A 22,234-nucleotide genomic window follows, 5' to 3' on the forward strand; every position below is an offset into this window, starting at 1 on the left:
GTAACGGCCATTTCTTAAGTATAATTCAAACTGAGGAAATGGCAACTTGACAACGCTTTGCTATCTCCCTACAGCCTTCTCCTGCTTTGTGGGCCTCCACTATTTTCAGTTTCAGAGTGCAGTAGGCAGTTGCTTAGAAGAACCCATGACTGCTATTTTTTGGCACATGTTTAGATGAGGCTGGATTTCTATAAAGCTGGGAAATTTGCATCACCTGGCTTTTCCTAACAATGATAGGCTACGTTCACATTAGCGTTATGCATGTTTGCGTCGGGTTTGCGTCGGGCGACGCAGTGGCGACGCATGCGTCATGCGCCCCTATATTTAACATGGGGGACGCATGCGTCTTTTTGTGCTGCGTTGTGCGACGCATGCGTTTTTTTTGCCGCAAGCGTCGGGCCAAGAAAACGCAACAAGTTGCATTTTTCTTGTGTCCAAATTTCGGCAAAAAACGACGCATGCGTCGCAAAACGCAGTGTTTTTGCGTGCGTTTAGTTGCGTTTTTGTTTGCTTTGTGCATTGCGTCGCCGACGCAGCGGCGCACAACGCAAATGTGAACGTAGCCATAGTGAATAAGCCATAACTCTAACAGACTAATTAAGGTCTAAAACCTTGGTCAAAATTATCTGAGCACACAAATCTCCAAAGGCACCGAAACTTTTGCATCATCCCATATTCCTTTTTGTAATGATTAAAATGGAGAAAAAAAATTACATTTTTTTGCCTAAAATACAAAAGAAATGTGTCATCTGTAACTTTAGGTTTTTATCATTTCAACTTCAACTTGCTTAACTGTTAACAATAACAGTAATTTTGATCAGGGGTGCTCAGATTTTACAAGCCACTGTAGTACCCAAAAATGCTTGGATACTCTTGTTAACTGGATTGAAGTACTGAGCTGCGCTGTAGGGAACTGTAAGGGGTCTGCCAAAGCTACGTGATGTGTCCCACCCCCTTTGCCTGCGTTTTTGTTATGTCATGTATTCTTTGTAATGCTGCTATTCTATAGTGTAATGTGTAAATATGTATGTTGTAGGGAAAGTGCAGTACTTAAGTTAGCCCACTAGATGGGGACACATAAGCACACATAGATTAGGGTAGGGAATAGTTAACATCGGAGGGGTCAACTGTGGGATAACATAGTAAGCTTCCTGGTTTTTAGTCAGTAGGCCTGGGAGCCCAGACAGCCCGGAGGGCCTTAGAGCTCAGGCAACACAGTGGGCCCAGTAACGTTTGAAGCTGGGAGCCCAGATGTCCATGGCTTGAGAACCGAAGGAAAAAGCAGCAGTGGACTGCAGAGCAGCACCAAGATGTGGCAGCTTACTACATGGGCAGATGCCCTTATCTCTGGTGCTAAACAGACAGGGGAATTCCTAAAGGTAGGGAAGCTGGATAAAGGAAACGCTGCATTACCAGACTAAACGGTATGACCTGGTAGCATTCTAGAAGAAGTAGGGAAAAGCACAGGAATAGACAAGGATGTGTACTGTGAAGTTCCCTGTGAAATTTCTGTAACTGAACTGGACGTGCTGCGAAAGAATTCAAGTAAAGTTGTCTGTTACAAGTTGAAACTGGACTCTGTCTCTCTTTGTGTGGGACCAGCAGGAGTGAACCCACAGCAGACCAGAGGGGACCCTGATGGTACAGAAGGCATTATGGAAGGTACGCTGCAATGGGGACATTGTATGTATGTGATGAGTGGCCAGGGTGCGCTCCAGCAGCTATCATTGTGGGCCACGACTACGGCCTTGGCTCCCCTCACAGAAGTATATAGAAACGGTGAAGATAAAGGACAAGTGAGTAAAGAGGAATTGGAACTGGGTGTGAAAAATGCTCCGTATCGTGAAAGAAATTATCATAAAACTCTGTTCCCACTATCTACTGTATGTAGTTCCCACCAAGTTATCGTTTATCCAGTGTTTACTGCAGCAAATCTCAAAAAGTCAGAATACAAATAGGAAGTGCTGAAAGGCTCCTCTGTTAGGCCAGACCTAAGGCACAGTCTAATATGCAGATACTTAAGGCAGCCATGGCGAGAATTTCTTAGGCCACGTCCAGCCAAATGTTACTGTAGGACCTTAAAGGGAACCTGTCACCCCCAAAATCGATGGTGAGGTAAGCTCACCGTCATCAGGGGCTTATCTACAGCATTCTGTAATGCTGTAGATAAGCCGCCGATGTTACCTGAAAGAGGAGAAAAAGAGGTTATATTGTACTCATCCAGGGGCGGTCCCGCTGCGGTCCGGTCAAATGGGTGTCTCAGGTCCGCTCCGGCGCCTCCCATCTTCATTCCATGACATCCTCTTCTGGTCTTCACGCCGCGGCTCTGGCGTACTTTGTCTGCCCTGTTGGGGGCAGAGGAAAGTACTGCAGTGCGCAGGCGCCGGAAAGGTCAAAGAGGCCCAGATCCTGCGCACTGCTGTACTTTGCTCTGTCCTCAACAGGGCAAAGTACACCTGTGCCGGAGCCGCGGCGTGAAGACCAGAAGAGGACGTCATGGAATGAAGATGGGAGGCGCCGGAGCGGACCTGAGACACCCATTTGACCAGACCGCAGCGGGACCGCCCCTGGGTGAGTATAATCTAACCTCTTTTTCTCATCTTTCAGGATACATCGGGGGCTTATCTACAGCATTACAGAATGCTGTAGATAAGCCCCTGATGACGGTGGGCTTACCTCACCATCGATTTTGGGGGTGACAGGTTCCCTTTACGATATCAAAGCCAAGGGCATAAAGTTGCATGTCAGCACACAATAACAATAAAAAATGGCAATATTATTTTGGGACATTATTTCCTTCACTCACCCTCTCAGTAAAAAGTCCTCCAGCCGGCTTGTAACTTTGTGATTTCTACCCATAGAGTGATAGACCAAGGAGTTACACGGGAGCATCCGTGGTCTCACACACTGCCAGATGCCTCCACTAACAGGGTCCTTATATGTGCATACATCTTTTCCTGACACCTCCAGATTACACTCCATCACTTCACTGCTGCCATTAAATTGGAAATACCCATTAAAAGATACCTGAAAAGCAGAAGCAGAAAGATCGAAGAGAGGAGGATGGGGGAAATAGAAAAATAATATCAATCTCCATCCAGACGCTCTAGAAAGTCACAAAATATACAATAAGTGATAATGGATGAGAAGTCACATCGAAGAAAATACAATGTACTTTGTCTGTAGGGGCAGTATTATAGTAGTTATATTCTTGTACATAGGAGCAGTATTATAGTAGTTATATTCTTGTATATAGGAGCAGTATAATAGTAGTTATATTCTTGTACATAAGGGCAGTATTATAGCAATTATATTCTTGTTCATAAGGGCAGTATTATAGCAATTATATTCTTGTTCATAAGGGCAGTATTATAGCAGTTATATTCTTGTTCATAAGGGCAGTATTATAGCAGTTATATTCTTGTTCATAAGGGCAGTATTATAGTAGTTATATTCTTGTACATAGGGACAGTATTATAGCAGTTATATTCTTGTTCATAAGGGCAGTATTATAGTAGTTATATTCTTGTACATAGGGACAGTATTATAGCAGTTATATTCTTGTACATAGGAGCAGTATTATAGCAGTTATATTCTTGTACATAGGAGCAGTATTATAGTAGTTATATTCTTGTACATAAGGGCAGTATTATAGCTGTTATATTCTTGTTCATAAGGGCAGTATTATAGTAGTTATATTCTTGTTCATAAGGGCAGTATTATAGCAGTTATATTCTTGTTCATAAGGGCAGTATTATAGCAGTTATATTCTTGTTCATAAGGGCAGTATTATAGTAGTTATATTCTTGTTCATAAGGGCAGTATTATAGTAGTTATATTCTTGTACATAAGGGCAGTATTATAGTAGTTATATTCTTGTACATAGGGGCAGTATTATAGTAGTTATATTCTTGTACATAAGGGCAGTATTATAGTAGTTATATTCTTGCACATAGGGGCAGTATTATAGTAGTTATATTCTTGTACATAAGGGCAGTATTATAGCTGTTATATTCTTGTTCATAAGGGCAGTATTATAGTAGTTATATTCTTGTACATAGGAGCAGTATTATAGTAGTTATATTATTGTACATAGGAGCAGTATTATAGTAGTTATATTCTTGTACATAGGAGCAGTATTATAGTAGTTATATTCTTGTACATAGGGGCAGTATTATAGTAGTTATATTCTTGTACATAGGAGGCAGTATTATAGTAGTTATATTCTTGTACATATGACAGTATTATAGTAGTTATATTCTTGTACATAGGGGCAGTATTATAGTAGTTATATTCTTGTACATAGGGGCAGTATTATAGTAGTTATATTCTTGTACATAAGGGCAGTATTATAGTAGTTATATTCTTGTACATAGGGGCAGTATTATAGTAGTTATATTCTTGTTCATAAGGGCAGTATTATAGTAGTTATATTCTTGTACATAAGGGCAGTATTATAGTAGTTATATTCTTGTACATAGGGGCAGTATTATAGTAGTTATATTCTTGTACATAGGGGCAGTATTATAGTAGTTATATTCTTGTACATGGGGGCAGTACAGTAGTTATATTTTTGTATGAAGAGGGCAGTATTACAGTAGTTATATTATTGTACATAGTAGACATTATTATAGTAGTTGAATTCTTGTATATAGGTGACCCAATGATGATAGTTATATTCTTGTACATGCTGTAGGGGACAGAATGATTGTAGTTATACCCTTTCACATAATGAGGAGGTTAAAAATTGTGAGCATTTATACAGGCTTTGGAGTAGAAATATGCAAAAAAAATACTTCCTTACTTTTCATGCTTGAGGAGAAGGAAATTTACTAAAACAAAGGACTAAATGTTTATGAATCCTGTTGCTGACTATGAATCTGCTGAGCTTTCCTTGTACATTACCTTTTCTGGAAATTCCTCTCGTTTCTTCTTTATAACATCAACAGCTTCACTGGAATGAATGAGTCTGATCTGCACTTGAGCTTCCCCCGGCCACGGAAAAAGGAATGTCGCCAAATATCTTCCATTATTATAGTCCTTGACTTGTCCGGTCACTCCAGCTTTAAGCGCTGGTGAGTGGAGCTTGGCCCGGAAGAAGTCTCCACCATATTGCTTTTGTTGACCATTGCGATCCCGAGCTGTGATGATCACTTCCAGTTTCTCCCCAACTCTATATACTTCCCGTGGACTCAGTAGTTCATAATTACATTTTATAGGACTGGTGGAGAAGTTAAAATGTCTGACAGGAGATGGGGGTCCAGGCCAATCAATAAGCTTTAATAAATGTTTGAACTTGGGGTTAATGGTGTGTAGAGACACAGTTGTAGTTTGGTGGATGCTGATAGGAGTCTGCTTCTTAGGGGATGGTGGTTTATATTTTTTCATAGCATCCATATTCAGGAACCTGAAAATAAACTAAAAAGTTTATACATTAGAAAATTCTGAAAAAAATGTTAAAGGCCAACTGATGCAATGTGTCATAGTAACATAGTAACATAGTTAGTAAGGCCGAAAAAAGACATTTGTCCATCCAGTTCAGCCTATATTCCATCATAATAAATACCCAGATCTACGTCCTTCTACAGAACCTAATAATTGTATGATACAATATTGTTCTGCTCCAGGAAGACATCCAGGCCTCTCTTGAACCCCTCGACTGAGTTCGCCATCACCACCTCCTCAGGCAAGCAATTCCAGATTCTCACTGCCCTAACAGTAAAGAATCCTCTTCTATGTTGGTGGAAAAACCTTCTCTCCTCCAGACGCAAAGAATGCCCCCTTGTGCCCGTCACCTTCCTTGGTATAAACAGATCCTCAGCGAGATATTTGTATTGTCCCCTTATATACTTATACATGGTTATTAGATCGCCCCTCAGTCGTCTTTTTTCTAGACTAAATAATCCTAATTTCGCTAATCTATCTGGGTATTGTAGTTCTCCCATCCCCTTTATTAATTTTGTTGCCCTCCTTTGTACTCTCTCTAGTTCCATTATATCCTTCCTGAGCACCGGTGCCCAAAACTGGACACAGTACTCCATGTGCGGTCTAACTAGGGATTTGTACAGAGGCAGTATAATGCTCTCATCATGTGTATCCAGACCTCTTTTAATGCACCCCATGATCCTGTTTGCCTTGGCAGCTGCTGCCTGGCACTGGCTGCTCCAGGTAAGTTTATCATTAACTAGGATCCCCAAGTCCTTCTCCCTGTCAGATTTACCCAGTGGTTTCCCGTTCAGTGTGTAATGGTGATATTGATTCCCTCTTCCCATGTGTATAACCTTACATTTATCATTGTTAAACCTCATCTGCCACCTTTCAGCCCAAGTTTCCAACTTATCCAGATCCATCTGTAGCAAAATACTATCTTCTCTTGTATTAACTGCTTTACATAGTTTTGTATCATCTGCAAATATCGATATTTTACTGTGTAAACCTTCTACCAGATCATTAATGAATATGTTGAAGAGAACAGGTCCCAATACTGACCCCTGCGGTACCCCACTGGTCACAGCGACCCAGTTAGAGACTATACCATTTATAACCACCCTCTGCTTTCTATCACTTAGCCAGTTACTAACCCATTTACACACATTTTCCCCCAGGCCAAGCATTCTCATTTTGTGTACCAACCTCTTGTGCGGCACGGTATCAAACGCTTTGGAAAAATCGAGATATACCACGTCCAATGACTCACCGTGGTCCAGTCTATAGCTTACCTCTTCATAAAAACTGATTAGATTGGTTTGACAGAAGCGATTTCTCATAAACCCATGCTGATATGGAGTTAAACAGTTATTCTCATTGAGATAATCCAGAATAACATCCCTCAGAAACCCTTCAAATATTTTACCAACAATAGAGGTTAGACTTACTGGCCTATAATTTCCAGGTTCACTTTTAGAGCCCTTTTTGAATATTGGCACCACATTTGCTATGCGCCAGTCCTGCGGAACAGACCCTGTCGCTATAGAGTCACTAAAAATAAGAAATAATGGTTTATCTATTACATTACTTAGTTCTCTTAGTACTCGTGGGTGTATGCCATCCGGACCCGGAGATTTATCTATTTTAATCTTATTTAGCCGGTTTCGCGCCTAGGAGTTAACCTTTTAGCAGATTCAATGTACGCCAGATTCTTGTGATCAGTTATCACAGTAATGGGATGAGCCGCTCCCTCCCAAAAATGCCTCCATTCTTCAAAGGCCAACTTAACTGCCAGAAGTTTCCAATTACCCACGTCATAATTTCTTTCTGCTTGGAGAAGAAGGCACATGGTCTTAGATTGGTCAAGGTGGCATGCCCCTGGGACAACACTGCCCCCACTCGCACTTCCGAGCTGTCCACCTCCACCACAAAAGGTTTAGACGGGTCTGGTTGGACCAGAATTGGGGTAGGCATCAAATAATTTTTTAAGGACAGAAACGCTGCCTCCGCTGCGGCAGACCAGTTCTTCACAACATCCCCCTTCTGTGTCAAGTTGGTGAGGGGCTTGACCACCTGTGAGAACCCTTTAATAAACCTCCGGTAATAATTGGCGAATCCCAAGAAGCGCTGAAGACTAGTGATGGGCGAGCACTAAAATGCTCGGGTGCTCGCTGCTCTGGTCGAGCAAATTGGAATACTTGGGTACTCGACCCGAGCAACGAGCCCAATGTAAGTCAATGGGAAACCCAAGTATATTTACCGTGACCCCCCCGGGGTCCTTAAATGTCTGAAAATGATGGAAACACTGCTCAAATGACACGGGAACATCATTGGGATCGCCCCTGAAAGCATTTCTGGCTCCTAGGTCACAGCTGTAAGCAATGTTGTCAGAGTTTCATGCCATTTTTACAGGTGCACCCAAAAACATACCAAAACTTAACCAAAATGGATTTTGCTGGGAAATATGGGTACCTGGGTACCTATCCTGGGTAATGACTTTTATATAAGGCAAAATAATTAACCCCAGACCGAAATGTTCCTCCACCACTTTTTCTATGTTCACACCCAGCGTTTTTGAGGCGTTTTTCAACTTTAACAGTGCTTTCATCCAATACAAATGCATTCACTGGGAAATGTCATTGTAACATTTAACACCCCTAGTTGTCCATGTGGTGTGTGACACATAAGGAGACACATCTTGTTTCATTTCTGAAGGAGGGACTCTTAAAGTCACAAAGCCTATTTTTAGAGGGGCATCAGGCAGCATTAATATTCTTAAACTACCATTATTAAATAGTGGGTCTCATATGCTGTTATTGCCTATGCAGTGAGTGGCTGGGCTGCCAAGAATTAAAACGCACCCCATTACCCATTTCACAAGAGGTACCAGAGGGCCTCCTGAAAAAAATGTTGCATTGAATGCAAGGCCTGCCCTGCTATCAAGTCATATGAACCCCAATAAGCCTTTGAACCCAGATACTGGATGGCCACAGGAAAACCAACTTGACAGTCTTCAGTTGGTCCTGCCATACAGTTTCCATATGCATTGAATGCAAGGGCCGCCTTGACCCCAATTTTCAGGCACCCCAATCCCTCCTTGGAAGAAACATGGAGGAGGGCCTCCTAAGAAAAACTGTCCCATTACCAAGGAGTGGGTTTCCTAGACTTGTAATGCCCATACACTAAGTATATGGGCTGACAAACATTTCCCCCATGGGGGGTACATTTGTTAAACAATTCTCTATGGGGATCATTGACACCCTTGACAAAAAATTGACTGGCTGTAGCAGCACGGAACACGTTAACCATGGTGATCTAGTGTTAGTGGATGATGAGCTGTGGAGGAAGGACTTTTTAGCCAAGATAGTGTATATGAGTCGCCCCGTGGGCTAGGAGGAGTGCTAGGAGGAGTTTGCATCTCGGCTTTGGGAAAATGGCCGCCGCGATCTCTAATGCGCACGCGCGGCATCCCGCGGCCATTTTCCTGAAGCCCCGTGCAGCAGAGCACTCGATCTGCGCACGCGCGGCCCCAGGAAGATGGCCGCCCCCACCGACGAAAGGGATGACAGCGCAGATCGCGCGCTGCTTGTTCACGTGCCCACAGTGGATGTCACCTCAACATGCGGACACCACTACGCCACCAACATAAAGCTGAGGAAGAACCAGCGCTGTGAACACGCCCTCCCGACCTGACCAGCCTGATTGACAGGCGAAAACGGCGACTTTGGTAAGTTATTTCTCAGCATAGGTGGGGAATTGGGGTACACTACATACACTATAGTAACACACAGCGCAGGCCCTATTTAACAGTATTTATATCTCAATCTCAAAAAACGGGGTGACAGGTTCCCTTTAAAGGCGATTACCCCTTTAAGGGTGTACTATCTTTTAAGTGCTAAGGCAAACATTCTATCTTTATTCAAGTATTTTATCTCTATTCAAGTGCAAAGTTTTCGACTAACCCCCACTGGTTTACTATATTCCCTTCCCAATTTTATTCAAAAGTGCATCAGGATATCAGCTACACACTATCGGCTATATATATAAAACACTATTCTAACTAAATTCAAATCTCAGCTTTCATTACTGTTAACTATATTAACTCTTTAATATATTAACTGTCTATCTTGCAAAGCGCAACGAGTAAACATTCCCTTTAAGGGTTCAAACAATATTCAAGTCCTTGTCTTTTTGAAGAAGTGCAAATGTATCAATCACATTAACCCTTTTCTGCCAATGGACGTACTATTCCGTCCATGTGGGGTGGGCCCTACTTCCCAAGGACGGAATAGTACGTCCAGCACGATCGGCCGCACTCACGGGGGGAGCGCGACCGATCGCGGCCGGGTGTCCGCTGCCTATCGCAGCTGACATCCGACACTATGTGCCAGGAGCGGTCACGGACCGCTCCCGGCACATTAACCCCTGGCACACCGCGATCAAACATGATCGCGGTGTGCCGGCGGTGCAGGGAAGCATCGCACAGGGAGGTGGCTCCCTGCGGGCTTCCCTGAGACCCCCGCAGCAACATGATGTGATCGCGTTGCTGCGAGGGTCTCCCTATCTCCCTCCCTGCTCCAGGCCCAGATCCAAGATGGCCGCGGCATCCGGGTCCTGCAGGGAGGGAGGTGGCTTCACAGAGCCTGCTCAGAGCAGGCACTGTGAAGCCTGCACTGCTCTCAGACAGATCGGTGATCTGACAGAGTGCTGTGCAAACTGTCAGATCACCGATCTGTGATGTCCCCCCTGGGACAAAGTAAAAAAGTAAAAAAAAAAAATTCCACACGTGTAAAAAAAAAAAACCTAAATAATGAAAAAAAATATATATATAAATTATTCCCATAAATTCATTTCTTTATCTAAATAATAAAAACAAACAATAAAAGTACATATATTTAGTATCACCGCGTCCGTAACGACCCGACCTATAAAACTGTCTGACTATTTAACCCCTTCATTAAACACCGTAAGAGAAAAAAAAAATGAGGCAAAAAACAACGCTTTATTATCATACCGCCGAACAAAAAGTGGAATAACACGCTATCAAAAAGACAGATATGAATAACCATGGTACCGCTGAAAACATCATCTTGTCCCGCAAAAAACGAGCTGCAATACAGCATCATCAGCACAAAAATGTAAAAGTTATAGTCCTCAGAATAAAGCAATGCAAAAATAATTATTTTTTTTATAAAATAGTTTTTATCGTATAAAAGCGCCAAAACATAAAAAATGATATAAATGAGGTGTCACTGTAATCATACTGACCCGAAGAATAAAACTGCTTCATCAATTTTTCCAAACGCGGAACGGTATAAACGCCTCCCACAAAAGAAATTCATGAATAGCTGGTTTTTGGTCATTTTGCCTCACAAAAATCAGAATAAAAAGCGATCAAAAAATGTCACATGCCCGAAAATGTTACCAATAAAAATGTCAACTCATCCCGCAAAAAACAAGACCTCACATGACTTTGTGGACCAAAATATGGAAAAATTATAGCTCTCAAAATGTGGTAGCGCAAAAAATATTTTTTGCAATAAAAAGCGTCTTTTAGTGTGTGACGGCTGCCAATCATAAAAATCCGCTAAAAAACCCGCTATAAAAGTAAATCAAACCACCCTTCATCACCCTCTTAGTTAGGGAAAAATTAAAAAATTTAAAACATTTATTTATTTCCATTTTCTCATTAGGGTTAGGGCTAGGGTTAGGGTTAGGGCTAGGGTTAGGGCTAGGGTTAGGGTTAGGGCTAGGGTTAGGGCTAGGGTTACGGCTAGGGTTAGGGCTAGGGTTAGGGTTAGGGCTGAGGTTAGGGTTAGGGCTAGGGTTAGGGCTAGGGTTAGGGCTGAGGTTAGGGCTAGGGTTAGGGTTAGGGCTGAGGTTAGGGCTAGGGTTAGGGCTAGGGTTAGGGTTGGGGCTAGGGCTAGGGTTGGGGCTAGGGTTAGGGCTAGGGTTAGGGCTAGGGTTGGGGTTAGGGCTAGGGTTGGGGCTAAAGTTTAGGTTAGGGTTGGGGCTAAAGTTAGGGTTAGGGTTTGGATTACATTTACGGTTGGGAATAGGGTTGGGATTAGGGTTAGGGGTGTGTCTGGGTTAGAGGTGTGGTTAGGGTTACCGTTGGGATTAGGGTTAGGGGCGTGTTTGGATTAGGGTTTCAGTTATAATTGGGGGGTTTCCACTGTTTAGGCACATCAGGGGCTCTCTAAATGCGACATGGCGTCCGATCTCAATTCCAGCCAATTCTGCGTTGAAAAAGTAAAACAGTGCTCCTTCCCTTCCGAGCTCTCCCATGTGCCCAAACAGGGGTTTACCCCAACATATGGGGTATCAGCGTACTCAGGACAAATTGGACAACAACTTTTGGGGTCCAATTTCTCCTGTTACCCTTGGGAAAATGCAAAACTGGGGGCTAAAAATAATTTTTGTGGGAAAAAAAGGATTTTTTATTTTCACGGCTCTGCGTTATAAACTGTAGTGAAACACTTGGGGGTTCAAAGTTCTCACAACATATCTAGATAAGTTCCTTGGGGGGTCTAGTTTTCAATATGGGGTCACTTGTGGGGGGGTTCTACTGTTGAGGTACATTAGGGGCTCTGCAAACGCAATGTGATGCCTGCAGACCATTCCATCTAAGTCTGCATTCCAAATGGCGCTTCTTCCCTTCCGAGTCCTCCCATGTGCCCAAACTGTGGTTCCCCCCCACATATGTGGTATCAGCGTACACAGGACAAATTGGACAACAACTTGCGGGGTCCAATTTCTCCTGTTACCCTCAGGAAAATACAAAACTAGGGGCTAAAAATTATTTTGGGGGGAAATTTTTTTTTTAATTTTCATGGCTCTGCGTTATAAACTGTAGTGAAACACTTGGGGGTTCAAAGTTCTCACAACACATCTAGATAAGTTCCTTGGGGGGTCTAGTTTCCAATATGGGGTCACTTGTGGGGGGTTTCTACTGTTTAGGTACATATGGGGCTCTACAAACGCAATGTGATGCCTGCAGACCAATCCATCTAAGTCTGCATTCCAAATGATGCTCCTTCCCTTCCGAGCTCTGCCATGCACTCAAACGGTGGTTCCCCCCACATATTGGGTATCAACGTACTCAGGACAAATTGAACAACAATATTTAGGGTCCAATTTCTCCTGTTACCCTTGGAAAAATACAAAACTGGGGGCTAAAAAATAATTTTTGTGGAAAAACAATTTTTTTTTATTTGCGCGGCTCTGCGTTATAAACTGTAGTGAAACACTTGGGAGATCAAAGCTCTCACATCACATCTAGATCAGTTCCTTAGGGGGTCTACTTTCCAAAATGGTGTCACTTGTGGGGGGTTTCTACTGTTTAGGTACATTAGGGGCTCTGCAAACGCAATGTGACGCCTGCAGACTATTCAATCTAAGTCTGCATTCTAAATGGCGCTCCTTCCCTTCCGAGCCCTCCCATGTGCCCAAACGTTGGTTCCCCCCCACATATGGGGTATCAGCGCACTCAGGACAAATTGGAAAACAAATTTTGGGGTCCAATTTCTCCTGTTACCCTCGGGAAAATACAAAACTGGGAGCTACAAAATAATTTTTGTGGGAAAACATTTTTGTTTTATTTTTACGTCTCTGCATTATAAACTTCTGTGAAGCACTTGGTGGGTCAAAGTGCTCACCACACCTCTAGATAAGTTCCTTAGGGGGTCTACTTTCCAAAATGGTGTCACTTGTGGGGGGTTTCAATGTTTAGGCACATCAGTGGCTCTCCAAACGCAACATGGTGTCCCATCTCAATTCCTGTCAATATTGCATTGAAAAGTCAAACGGCGCTCCTTCCCATCGAAGCTCTCCCATGCACCCAAACAGTGGTTTACCCCCACATATGGGGTATTAGCGTACTCAGGACAAATTGTACAACAACTTATGGGGTCCAATTTCTTCTCTTGCCCTTGGGAAAATAAAAAATTGGGGGCAAAAGATAATTTTTATGAAAAAAACGATTTTTTATTTTTACGGTTCTGCATTATAAACTTCTGTGAAGCACTTGGTGGGTCAAAGTGCTCACCACACCTCTAGATAAGTTCCTTAGGGGGTCTACTTTCCAAAATGGTGTCATTTGTGGGGGGTTTCAATGTTTAGGCACATCAGTGGCTCTCCAAATGCAACATGGCGTCCCATCTCAATTCCAGTCAATTTTGCATTGAAAAGTCAAATGGCATTCCTTCGCTTCCGAGCTCTGTCATGCGCCCAAACAGTGGTTTATCCCCACATATGGGATATCAGCGTACTCAGGACAAATTGTACAACAACGTTTGGGGTCCATTTTCTCCTGTTACCCTTGGTAAAATAAAACAAATTTGAGCTGAAGTAAATTTTTTGTGAAAAAAAGTTAAATGTTCATTTTTATTTAAACATTCCAAAAATTCCTGTGAAACACCTGAAGGGTTAATAAACTTCTTGAATGTGGTTTTGAGCACCTTGAGGGGTGCAGTTTTTAGAATGGTGTCACACTTGGGTATTTTCTATCATATAGACCCCTCAAAATGACTTCAAATCAGATGTGGTCCCTAAAAAAAATGGTGTTGTAAAAATGAGAAATTGCTGGTCAATTTTAACCCTTATAACTCCCTAACAAAAAGAAATTTTGGTTCCAAAATTGTGCTGATGTAAAGTAGACATGTGGGAAATGTTACTTATGAAGTATTTTGTGTGACATATCTCTGTGATTTAATTGCATAAAAATTCAAAGTTAGAAAATTGCAAAATTTTCTAAATTTTTGCCAAATTTCCATTTTTTTCACAAATAAACGCAGGTAATATCAAAGAAATTTTACCACTATCATGAAGTACAATATGTCACGAGAAAACAATGTCAGAAGCAGCGGGATCCGTTGAAGCGTTCCAGAGTTATAACCTCATAAAGGGACAGTGGTCAGAATTGTAAAAATTGGCCCGGTCCATAACGTGCAAACCACACTTGGGGGTAAAGGGGTTAATATTCAAGTCAATTAATACTTTATAACAGCAGCAACGAAGCGAGGGACCTGTCATTAACCCCTGGCGTGTATCCAGACGTGGAATCCTTTCATGGCAAATGGGTTTTTCTTCAGGTCTCTGGAAAACAAAGCAGTTCTCACAACAGTGTTAGAAGCAGTCACTTGTCTTTAAAAGCTTCTTTTGTAAAACCAGTAGGAAGCTCCTTTAACCCCTTAGTGACAGAGCCAATTTGGTAATTAATGACCGAGCCAATTTTTGCAATTCTGACCACTGTCACTTTATGAGGTTATAACTCTGGAACGCTTCAACGGATCCCGCTGATTCTGAGATTGTTTTTTCGTGACATATTGTACTTCATGTTAGTTGTAACATTTCTTCGATATTACTTGCGATTATTTATGAAAAAAATGGAAATATGGCGAAAATTTTTTAAATTTTGCAATTTTCAAACTTTGTATTTTTATGCCCTTAAATCAGAGAGATATGTCACAAAAAATAGTTAATAAATAACATTTCCCACATGTCTACTTTACATCAGCACAATTTTGGAAACAAAATTTTTTTTTGTTAGGGAGTTATAAGGGTTAAAAGTTGACCAGCAATTTCTCATTTTTACAACACCATTTTTTTTAGGGACCACATCACATTTGAAGTCATTTTGAGGGGTCTATATGATAGAAAATAATGAAGTGTGACACCATTCTAAAAACTACACCCCTCAAGGTTCTCAAAACCACATTCAAGAAGTTTATTAACCCTTTACGTGCTTCACAGGAACTGAAACAATGTGGAAGGAAAAAATGAACATTTAACTTTTTTTTGCAAACATCTTAATTCAGAACCATTTTTTTTATTTTCACAAGTGTAAAAACAGAAATGTAACCATAAATTTTGTTATTCAATTTCTCCTGAATACGCCAATACCCCATATGTGGGGGTAAACCACTTTTTGGGCGCACCGCAGAACTTAGAAGTGAAGGAGCGCCGTTTTACTTTTTCAATGTAGAATTGGCTGGAATTGAGATTGGACGCCATGTCGTGTTTGGAGAGCCCCTGATGTGCCTAAACAGTAGAAACCCTCCACGAGTGACCCCATTTTGGAAACTAGACCCCTTAAGGAACTTATCTAGATGTGTGGCGAGCACTTTTAACCCCCATGTGCTTCACAGAAGTTTATAACGTAGAGCCGTGAAAAAAAAAAAATTGCATTTGTTCTACAAAAATGATCTTTTTGCCCACAAATTTTTATTTTCACAAGGGTAACAGGAGAAATTAGACCACTAAAGTTGTTGTGCAATTTCTCCTGAGTACGTCGATACCCAATATGTGGGGGTAAACCACTGTTTGGGCGCACCGCAGAGCTTGGAAGAGAAAGAGTGCCGTTTTACTTTTTCAATGTAGAATTGGCTGGAATTGAGATCGGACGCCATGTCGTGTTTGGAGAGCCCCTGATGTGCCTAAACAGTGGAAACCCCCCACAAGTGACACCATTTTGGAAACTAGACCCCTTAAGGAACTTATCTAGATGTGTGGCGAGCACTTTTAACCCCCATGTGCTTCACAGAAGTTTATAACGTAGAGCCGTGAAAAAAAAAAAAATTGCATTTGTTCTACAAAAATGATCTTTTTGCCCACAAATTTTTATTTTCACAAGGGTAACAGGAGAAATTAGACCACTAAAGTTGTTGTGCAATTTCTCCTGAGTACGTCGATACCCAATATGTGGGGGTAAACCACTGTTTGGGCACACCGCAGAGCTTGGAAGAGAAAGAGTGCCGTTTTACTTTTTCAATGTAGAATTGGCTGGAATTGAGATCGGACGCCATGTCGTGTTTGGAGAGCCCCTGATGTGCCTAAACAGTAGAAATCCCCCACAAGTGACCCCATTTTGGAAACTACACCCCCCATGGAACTTATCTAGATGTATGGTGAGAACCTTAAATGCCCAAGTGCTTCACAGAAGTTTATAATGCAGAGCCGTGAAAGTAAAAAATATTTTTTTTTCCACAAAAAAGATTTTTTAGCCCCCAAGTTTTTATTTTCGCAAGGGTAACAAGAGAAATTGGACCCTAAAAGTTGTTGCCCAATTTGTCCTGAGTATGCTGGTACCCCATATGTGGGGGTAAACCACTGTTTGGGCGCACGGCAGAGCTCGGAAGGAAGGAGCGCCGTTTTGGAATGCAGACTTTGATAGAATGGTCTGCGGGTATTATGTTGCGTTTGCAGAGCCCCTGATGTACCTAACCAGTAGAAACCCTCCACAAGTGACCCCATTTTGGAAACTAGACCCCCCAAGGAACTTATCTAGATGTGTGGTGAGAACTTTGAATGCCCAAGTGCTTCACAGAAGTTTAGAATGCAGAGTCGTGAAAATAAAAAATATTTTTTTTTCCACAAAAAAGATATTGTAGCCCCCAAGTTTTTATTTTCACAAGGGTAACAGGAGAAATTGGATGGCAATAGTTGTTGTCCAATTTATCCCGAGTACGCTGATGTGCCATATGTGGGGGTAAACCACTGTTTGGGCGCACGGCAGAGCTCGGAAGGGAAGGAGCACCTTTTTGGAATACAGACTTTGATAGAATGGTCTGCGGGTATTATGTTGCGTTTGCAGAGCCCCTGATTGTACCTAACCAGTAGAAACCCTCCACAAGTGACCCCATTTTGGAAACTAGACCCCCCAAAGAACTTATCTAGATGTGTGGTGAGAACTTTGAATGCCCAAGTGTTTCACAGAAGTTTAGAATGCAGAGTCGTGAAAATAAAATTTTTTATTTTTTTCCACAAAAAAGATATTGTAGCCCCCAAGTTTTTATTTTCACAAGGGTAACAGGAGAAATTGGACTGCAATAGTTGTTGTCCAATTTATCCCGAGTACGCTGATGCGCCATATGTGGGGGTAAACCACTGTTTGGGCGCACGGCAGAGCTCGGAAGGGAAGGAGCGCCTTTTTGGAATGCAGACTTTGATAGAATGGTCTGCGGGTATTATGTTGCAATTGCAGAGCCCCTGATGTACCTAAACTGTAGTAACCCCCCACAAGTGACCCCATTTTGGAAACTAGACCCCCCAAGGAACTTATCTAGATGTGTGGTGAGAACTTTGAATGCCCAAGTGCTTCACAGAAGTTTAGAATGCAGAGTCGTGAAAATAAAAAAAAAATTTTTTTCACAAAAAAGATATTGTAGCCCCCAAGTTTTTATTTTCACAAGGGTAACAAGAGAAATTGGACCCCAGAAGTTGTTGTCCAATTTATCCCGAGTACGCTGATGCCCCATATGTGGGGGTAACCCACTGTTTGGGCGCACGGCAGAGCTCAGAAGGGAGGGAGCACCATTTGACTTTTTGAGCGCAAAATTGGCTGTCGTGTTTGGAGACCCCCTGATGTACCTAAACAGTGGAAACCCCCCAATTCTAGCTCCAACCCTAACCCCAACACACCCCTAACCCTAATCCCAACCTGATCCATAATCCTAATCACTAACCCTAACCATAATCACAACCCTTACCCCAAAACAACCCTAATGTCAACCCTAACCATAACCCTAATCAAAACCCTAAATCCAACACACCCCTAATCCTAATCTCAACCCTAACCTCAAACCTAACCCTAATCCCAATACACCCCTAATCACAACCCTAACCTTAACCCTAATCCCAAACCTAACCCTAATCCCAAGCGTAACCCTAATGCCAACCCTAACCCTAATACCAACTCTAATCCAAACCCTAACCCCAAATCCAACCCTAACTTTAGCCCCAACCCTAGCCCTAACTTTAGCCCCAACCCTAACCCTAGCCCTAAGGCTACTTTCACACTTGCGTCGTTTGGCATCCGTCGCAATCCGTCGTTTTGGACAAGAAACGGATCCTGCAAATGTGCCCGCAGGATGCGTTTTTTGCCCATAGACTTGTATTGCCGACGGATCGTGACGGATGGCCACACGTCGCGTCCGTCGTGCACTGGATCAGTTGTGTTTTGGCGGACCGTCGGCACAAAAAAACGTTCAATGAAACGTTTTTTTTTGTACGTCGCATCCGCCATTTCTGACCGCGCATGCGTGGCCGTAACTCCGCCCCCTCCTCCCCAGGACATAGATTGGGCAGCGGATGCGTTGAAAAACTACAGCTGCTGCCCACGTTGTGCACAATTTTCACAACGTGCGTCGGTATGTCGGGCCGACGCATTGCGACGGCCCCGTACCGACGTAAGTGTGAAAGAAGCCTAACCCTAAATTTAGCCCCAACCCTAACCCTAAATTTAGCCCCAACCCTAACCCTAAATTTAGCCCCATCCCTAGCCCTAACCCTAGCCCTAACCCGAGCCCTAACCCTAACCCTAGCCCTAACCCTACCCCTAACCCTACCCCTAACCCTAACCCTACCCCTAACCCTAACCCTAGCCCTAACCCTACCCCTAACCCTACCCCTAACCCTACCCCTAACCCTAACCCTAATTTTAGCCCCAACTGCTGTTCTCCTGCCGGCCGGCAGATGGAGACAGATGGCGGGCGCACTGCGCATGCGCCCGCCATTTTCTTCTGCCGGCGGCCAGGAGGAGCAGCAAGAGGATCCAGGGACACAGGTGAGTATTGTAGGGTCCCCGAATCCCCCTATTTCTCTGTCCTCTGATGTGCGATCACATCAGAGGACAGAGAATTACACTTTACTTTTTTTTTTTTTTTTTTGCGGTCGCCGGTAAACAGTTAATTACCGGCGATCGCAAAACAGGGGTCGGTAAAACCGACCCCGATCATGCTCTTTGGGGTCTCGGCTACCCCCGGCAGCCGAGACCCCAAAGATTCTCGCGGGGCCGGCTAGCGGGCGCACTGCGCATGCGCCCGCCATTTTGAAGATGGCGGCGCCCACCGGGAGACACGAGGAGCATCAGGGGAGATAGGTGAGTATTGGGGGGCCACCTGGGACCCCTTTTCTCTGTCCTCCGATGTGCGATCACATCGGAGGACAGAGAAATTAAAAAGAGATCGCGTTTTAGTTTTTTTTTTGCGATCGCCGGTAAACGGTTAATTACCGGCGATCGAAAATGCGGGGTGGGTTAAATCCCCCCCGAATCATGTTCTCTGGGGTCTCGGCTACCCCCGGCAGCCGAGACCCCGGAGAAAATCCGACTCTGGGGGGCGCTATTTACTTTTTCCACAGCGCCGTTAATTAACGGCGCTGTGGTCTAAGTACCCTTAGCGGCCGCCGTTAAAAGGCGTATCGGCGGTCGCTAAGGGGTTAAGAAGGTGCAAACTATTTACAATGGAAAGTTTTTGAGCCATTCACTGTCCATGACTCCAGTGTCTTTAAAGAAGGCAACTTGTGCAACTTGTACAAAACATAGGATCCCTTTAAACATGGGACCCCTTTAAGAAGAAACCCTGGTAGGGTTTAACGAACTTTTGACCGGTAGCAGAGGATGAACATGGAACTATTTACAGTCATTTTCAGATTGGTTTGTTCTATTGGGGTAGCACTGGCAAAGACAGTCCTTTTGAATACGAGCGGCTACAAAGTACCACATAAAGTGCGTCTGCACTCCGAAAGGGAGTCTGAGTACTTACTGTCTTTTGTTCTATAACAGACCGTGTGCATCTTGAGCTCAGAACAACGGGTGCTCTGTCGCAGATGGGGACGTTCTTCACCTGGACAGGTGGGGGCAATAGCGTACGAGGCAGAGCCACTGGTTGTGGTGGCTCCAGGTCACAAGATGGTGACTCGGCTGTTTCATGCATGCATCTGTGCACATGTAAAGCGTACCACCCCTTATCTCCCCAATGTCATGTGTAGGTAACACGGTCACCAGGGTAGAGGTCCCTGCCAGGGTGCCCCTCAATAAGATGCACCTCCATGTCCCGTCTGGTTACAAAGATTTCGAGATATAAGCCGCATTCTTTAATGAAACCAGATTTCAAATGGAAGGTGAATACAATCCCTTATCTCCATGGACCTCGATTGTCAAAGGTCTCCTGCCTGACCTGGGCCTTAGCTTGCAGGTCTTTTTCGTGGCAACATGGCATTGGCGCTTCTCCTCCCGCTCGTTCTGTTCACACCGGAACGCCTCCTGCCGCTGGAATGCCTCCCGACTTAGGACTTCGATTTGCTCCCCTTCTGGCTGGGCCTCCCCATGGAACCCGATCAGGTCTGTACTAGTATGGGTCCATTTGAAGGTCACCCACTCTACCTGGATGTCCACAGTCCTTTTGGTGGGCTGCAACGGGGCATCCGAAGTCTCTAGAGTCTCCCAGGACCGGTCCCATGCTAGACGCCCCACTCCTCCTGCACGCCACATGGCGCTGTAATGGCGGCAGTTTTGGCGGCAATTTTGGTGGTCTTTGGCGATACACAGTTACTGAGCACAAAACAGTTTAGGCACAGTCCATTAGGTGCACATGACCCGATTCATGGGGTTTAATCCATCCTGTTCGTGACGCCAAAGATGAGTCGCCCCACGGGCTAGGGGTACTCGGTATCGGGTCCTGCGGTTCACAGGGGGTTCTCACGGTGGCTGTGACCCGGTCCGTGGCCCAGGGCACCCATGTAAAAAGGAAAGGTCTTTAAAGGGATAAAGTTTATGTTCGTGACGCCACCTGTGGCATTTAGCCGATACAGCTGATCGCATTGATGGCAGAAGAAGCGCTGCGCTCCTTCTCCCATCATCCTCCTGTCAGTGTCTGACCTACGTCGCAGATGCCAACACTGACAGTGGGCGCGATGACGTCACTGCCCAGCGCCCGCTGTCAGGAGATCAGCGGGAGCAGCGCAGGATCCAGGAAGAAGAGAGGTGAGTATTTATTTATGTTTTTTTTATGGGGGCCGCCTTATTACAGGGTCTGCCAATGGGGGGCTGCCTTATTACAGGGTCTGCCTATGGGAGGCTGCCTTATTACAGGGTCTGCCCATGGGGGGCTGCCTTATTACAGGATCAGACTATGGGGGCTGCCTTATTACAGGGTCTGACTATATGGGGGTGTTGCCTTATTACAGGGTCTGCCTATGGGGGCTGCCAGTATTGGGGTATCAGGTGCAGTAATAGGGACACATATGGCAGCAGAGGCTCAGTATTGGGGTATCAGGTGCAGTAATACGGACACATACGGCAGCAGCGGCTCAGTATTGGGATATCAGGGGCAGTAATAGGGACACATACAGCAGCAGCGGCTCAGTATTGGGATATCAGGGGCAGTAATAGGGACACATACGGCAGCAGCGGCTCAGTATTGGGATATCAGGGGCAGTAATAGGGACACATACGGCAGCAGCGGCTCAGTATTGGGTATCAGGTGCAGTAATAGGGACACATACGGCAGCAGCGGCTCAGTATTGGGGTATCAGGTGCAGTAATAGGGACACATACGGCAGCAACGGCTCAGTATTGGGGTATCAGGTGCAGTAATAGGGACACATATGGCAGCAGCGGCTCAGTATTGGGATATCAGGGGCAGTAATAGGGACACATACGGCAGCAGCGGCTCAGTATTGGGATATCAGGGGCAGTATTAGGGACACATACGGCAGCAGCGGCTCAGTATTGGGGTATCAGGTGCAGTAATAGGGACACATACGGCAGCAGCGGCTCAGTATTGGGATATCAGGGGCAGTATTAGGGACACATACGGCAGCAGCGGCTCAGTATTGGGGTATCAGGTGCAGTAATAGGGCAGCAGCGGCTCAGTATTGGGGTATCAGGTGCAGTAATATGGACACATACGGCAGCAGCGTCTCAGTATTGGGGTATCAGGGGCAGTAATAGGGAGACATACGGCAGCAGCGGCTCAGTATTGGGGTATCAGGGGCAGTAATAGGGACACATACGGCAGCGGCTCAG

At 44.3% G+C, this 22,234-nt stretch overlaps 1 protein-coding gene and 1 long non-coding RNA gene across 2 annotated transcripts in view; one reads left to right on the plus strand and one right to left on the minus strand.

The window, feature by feature from the left end:
- Nucleotides 1–5,414, minus strand: part of LOC138677329 (NXPE family member 3-like) — a 77,182-nt gene extending 71,768 nt beyond the window's left edge. The window contains exons 1-2 of the mRNA XM_069767379.1: nucleotides 4,906–5,414; nucleotides 2,807–3,027 (exon numbers count right to left, since the gene is read on the minus strand). Coding sequence (XP_069623480.1) covers nucleotides 2,807–3,027; nucleotides 4,906–5,397 — 713 coding nt within the window. The 5' untranslated portion in view covers nucleotides 5,398–5,414. The remainder of the gene's footprint in view (nucleotides 1–2,806; nucleotides 3,028–4,905) is intronic.
- The window catches only part of LOC138677330 (uncharacterized), a 58,349-nt gene that overhangs the window by 27,889 nt on the left and 8,226 nt on the right, over nucleotides 1–22,234 (plus strand). Inside the window, exon 3 of the long non-coding RNA XR_011320876.1 lies at nucleotides 1,603–1,662. This is a non-coding gene — a long non-coding RNA (uncharacterized lncRNA). The remainder of the gene's footprint in view (nucleotides 1–1,602; nucleotides 1,663–22,234) is intronic.

The sequence above is a fragment of the Ranitomeya imitator genome, chromosome 4, assembly GCF_032444005.1.
Source record: "Ranitomeya imitator isolate aRanImi1 chromosome 4, aRanImi1.pri, whole genome shotgun sequence".
In the NCBI taxonomy this organism is placed as follows: domain Eukaryota; kingdom Metazoa; phylum Chordata; class Amphibia; order Anura; family Dendrobatidae; genus Ranitomeya; species Ranitomeya imitator.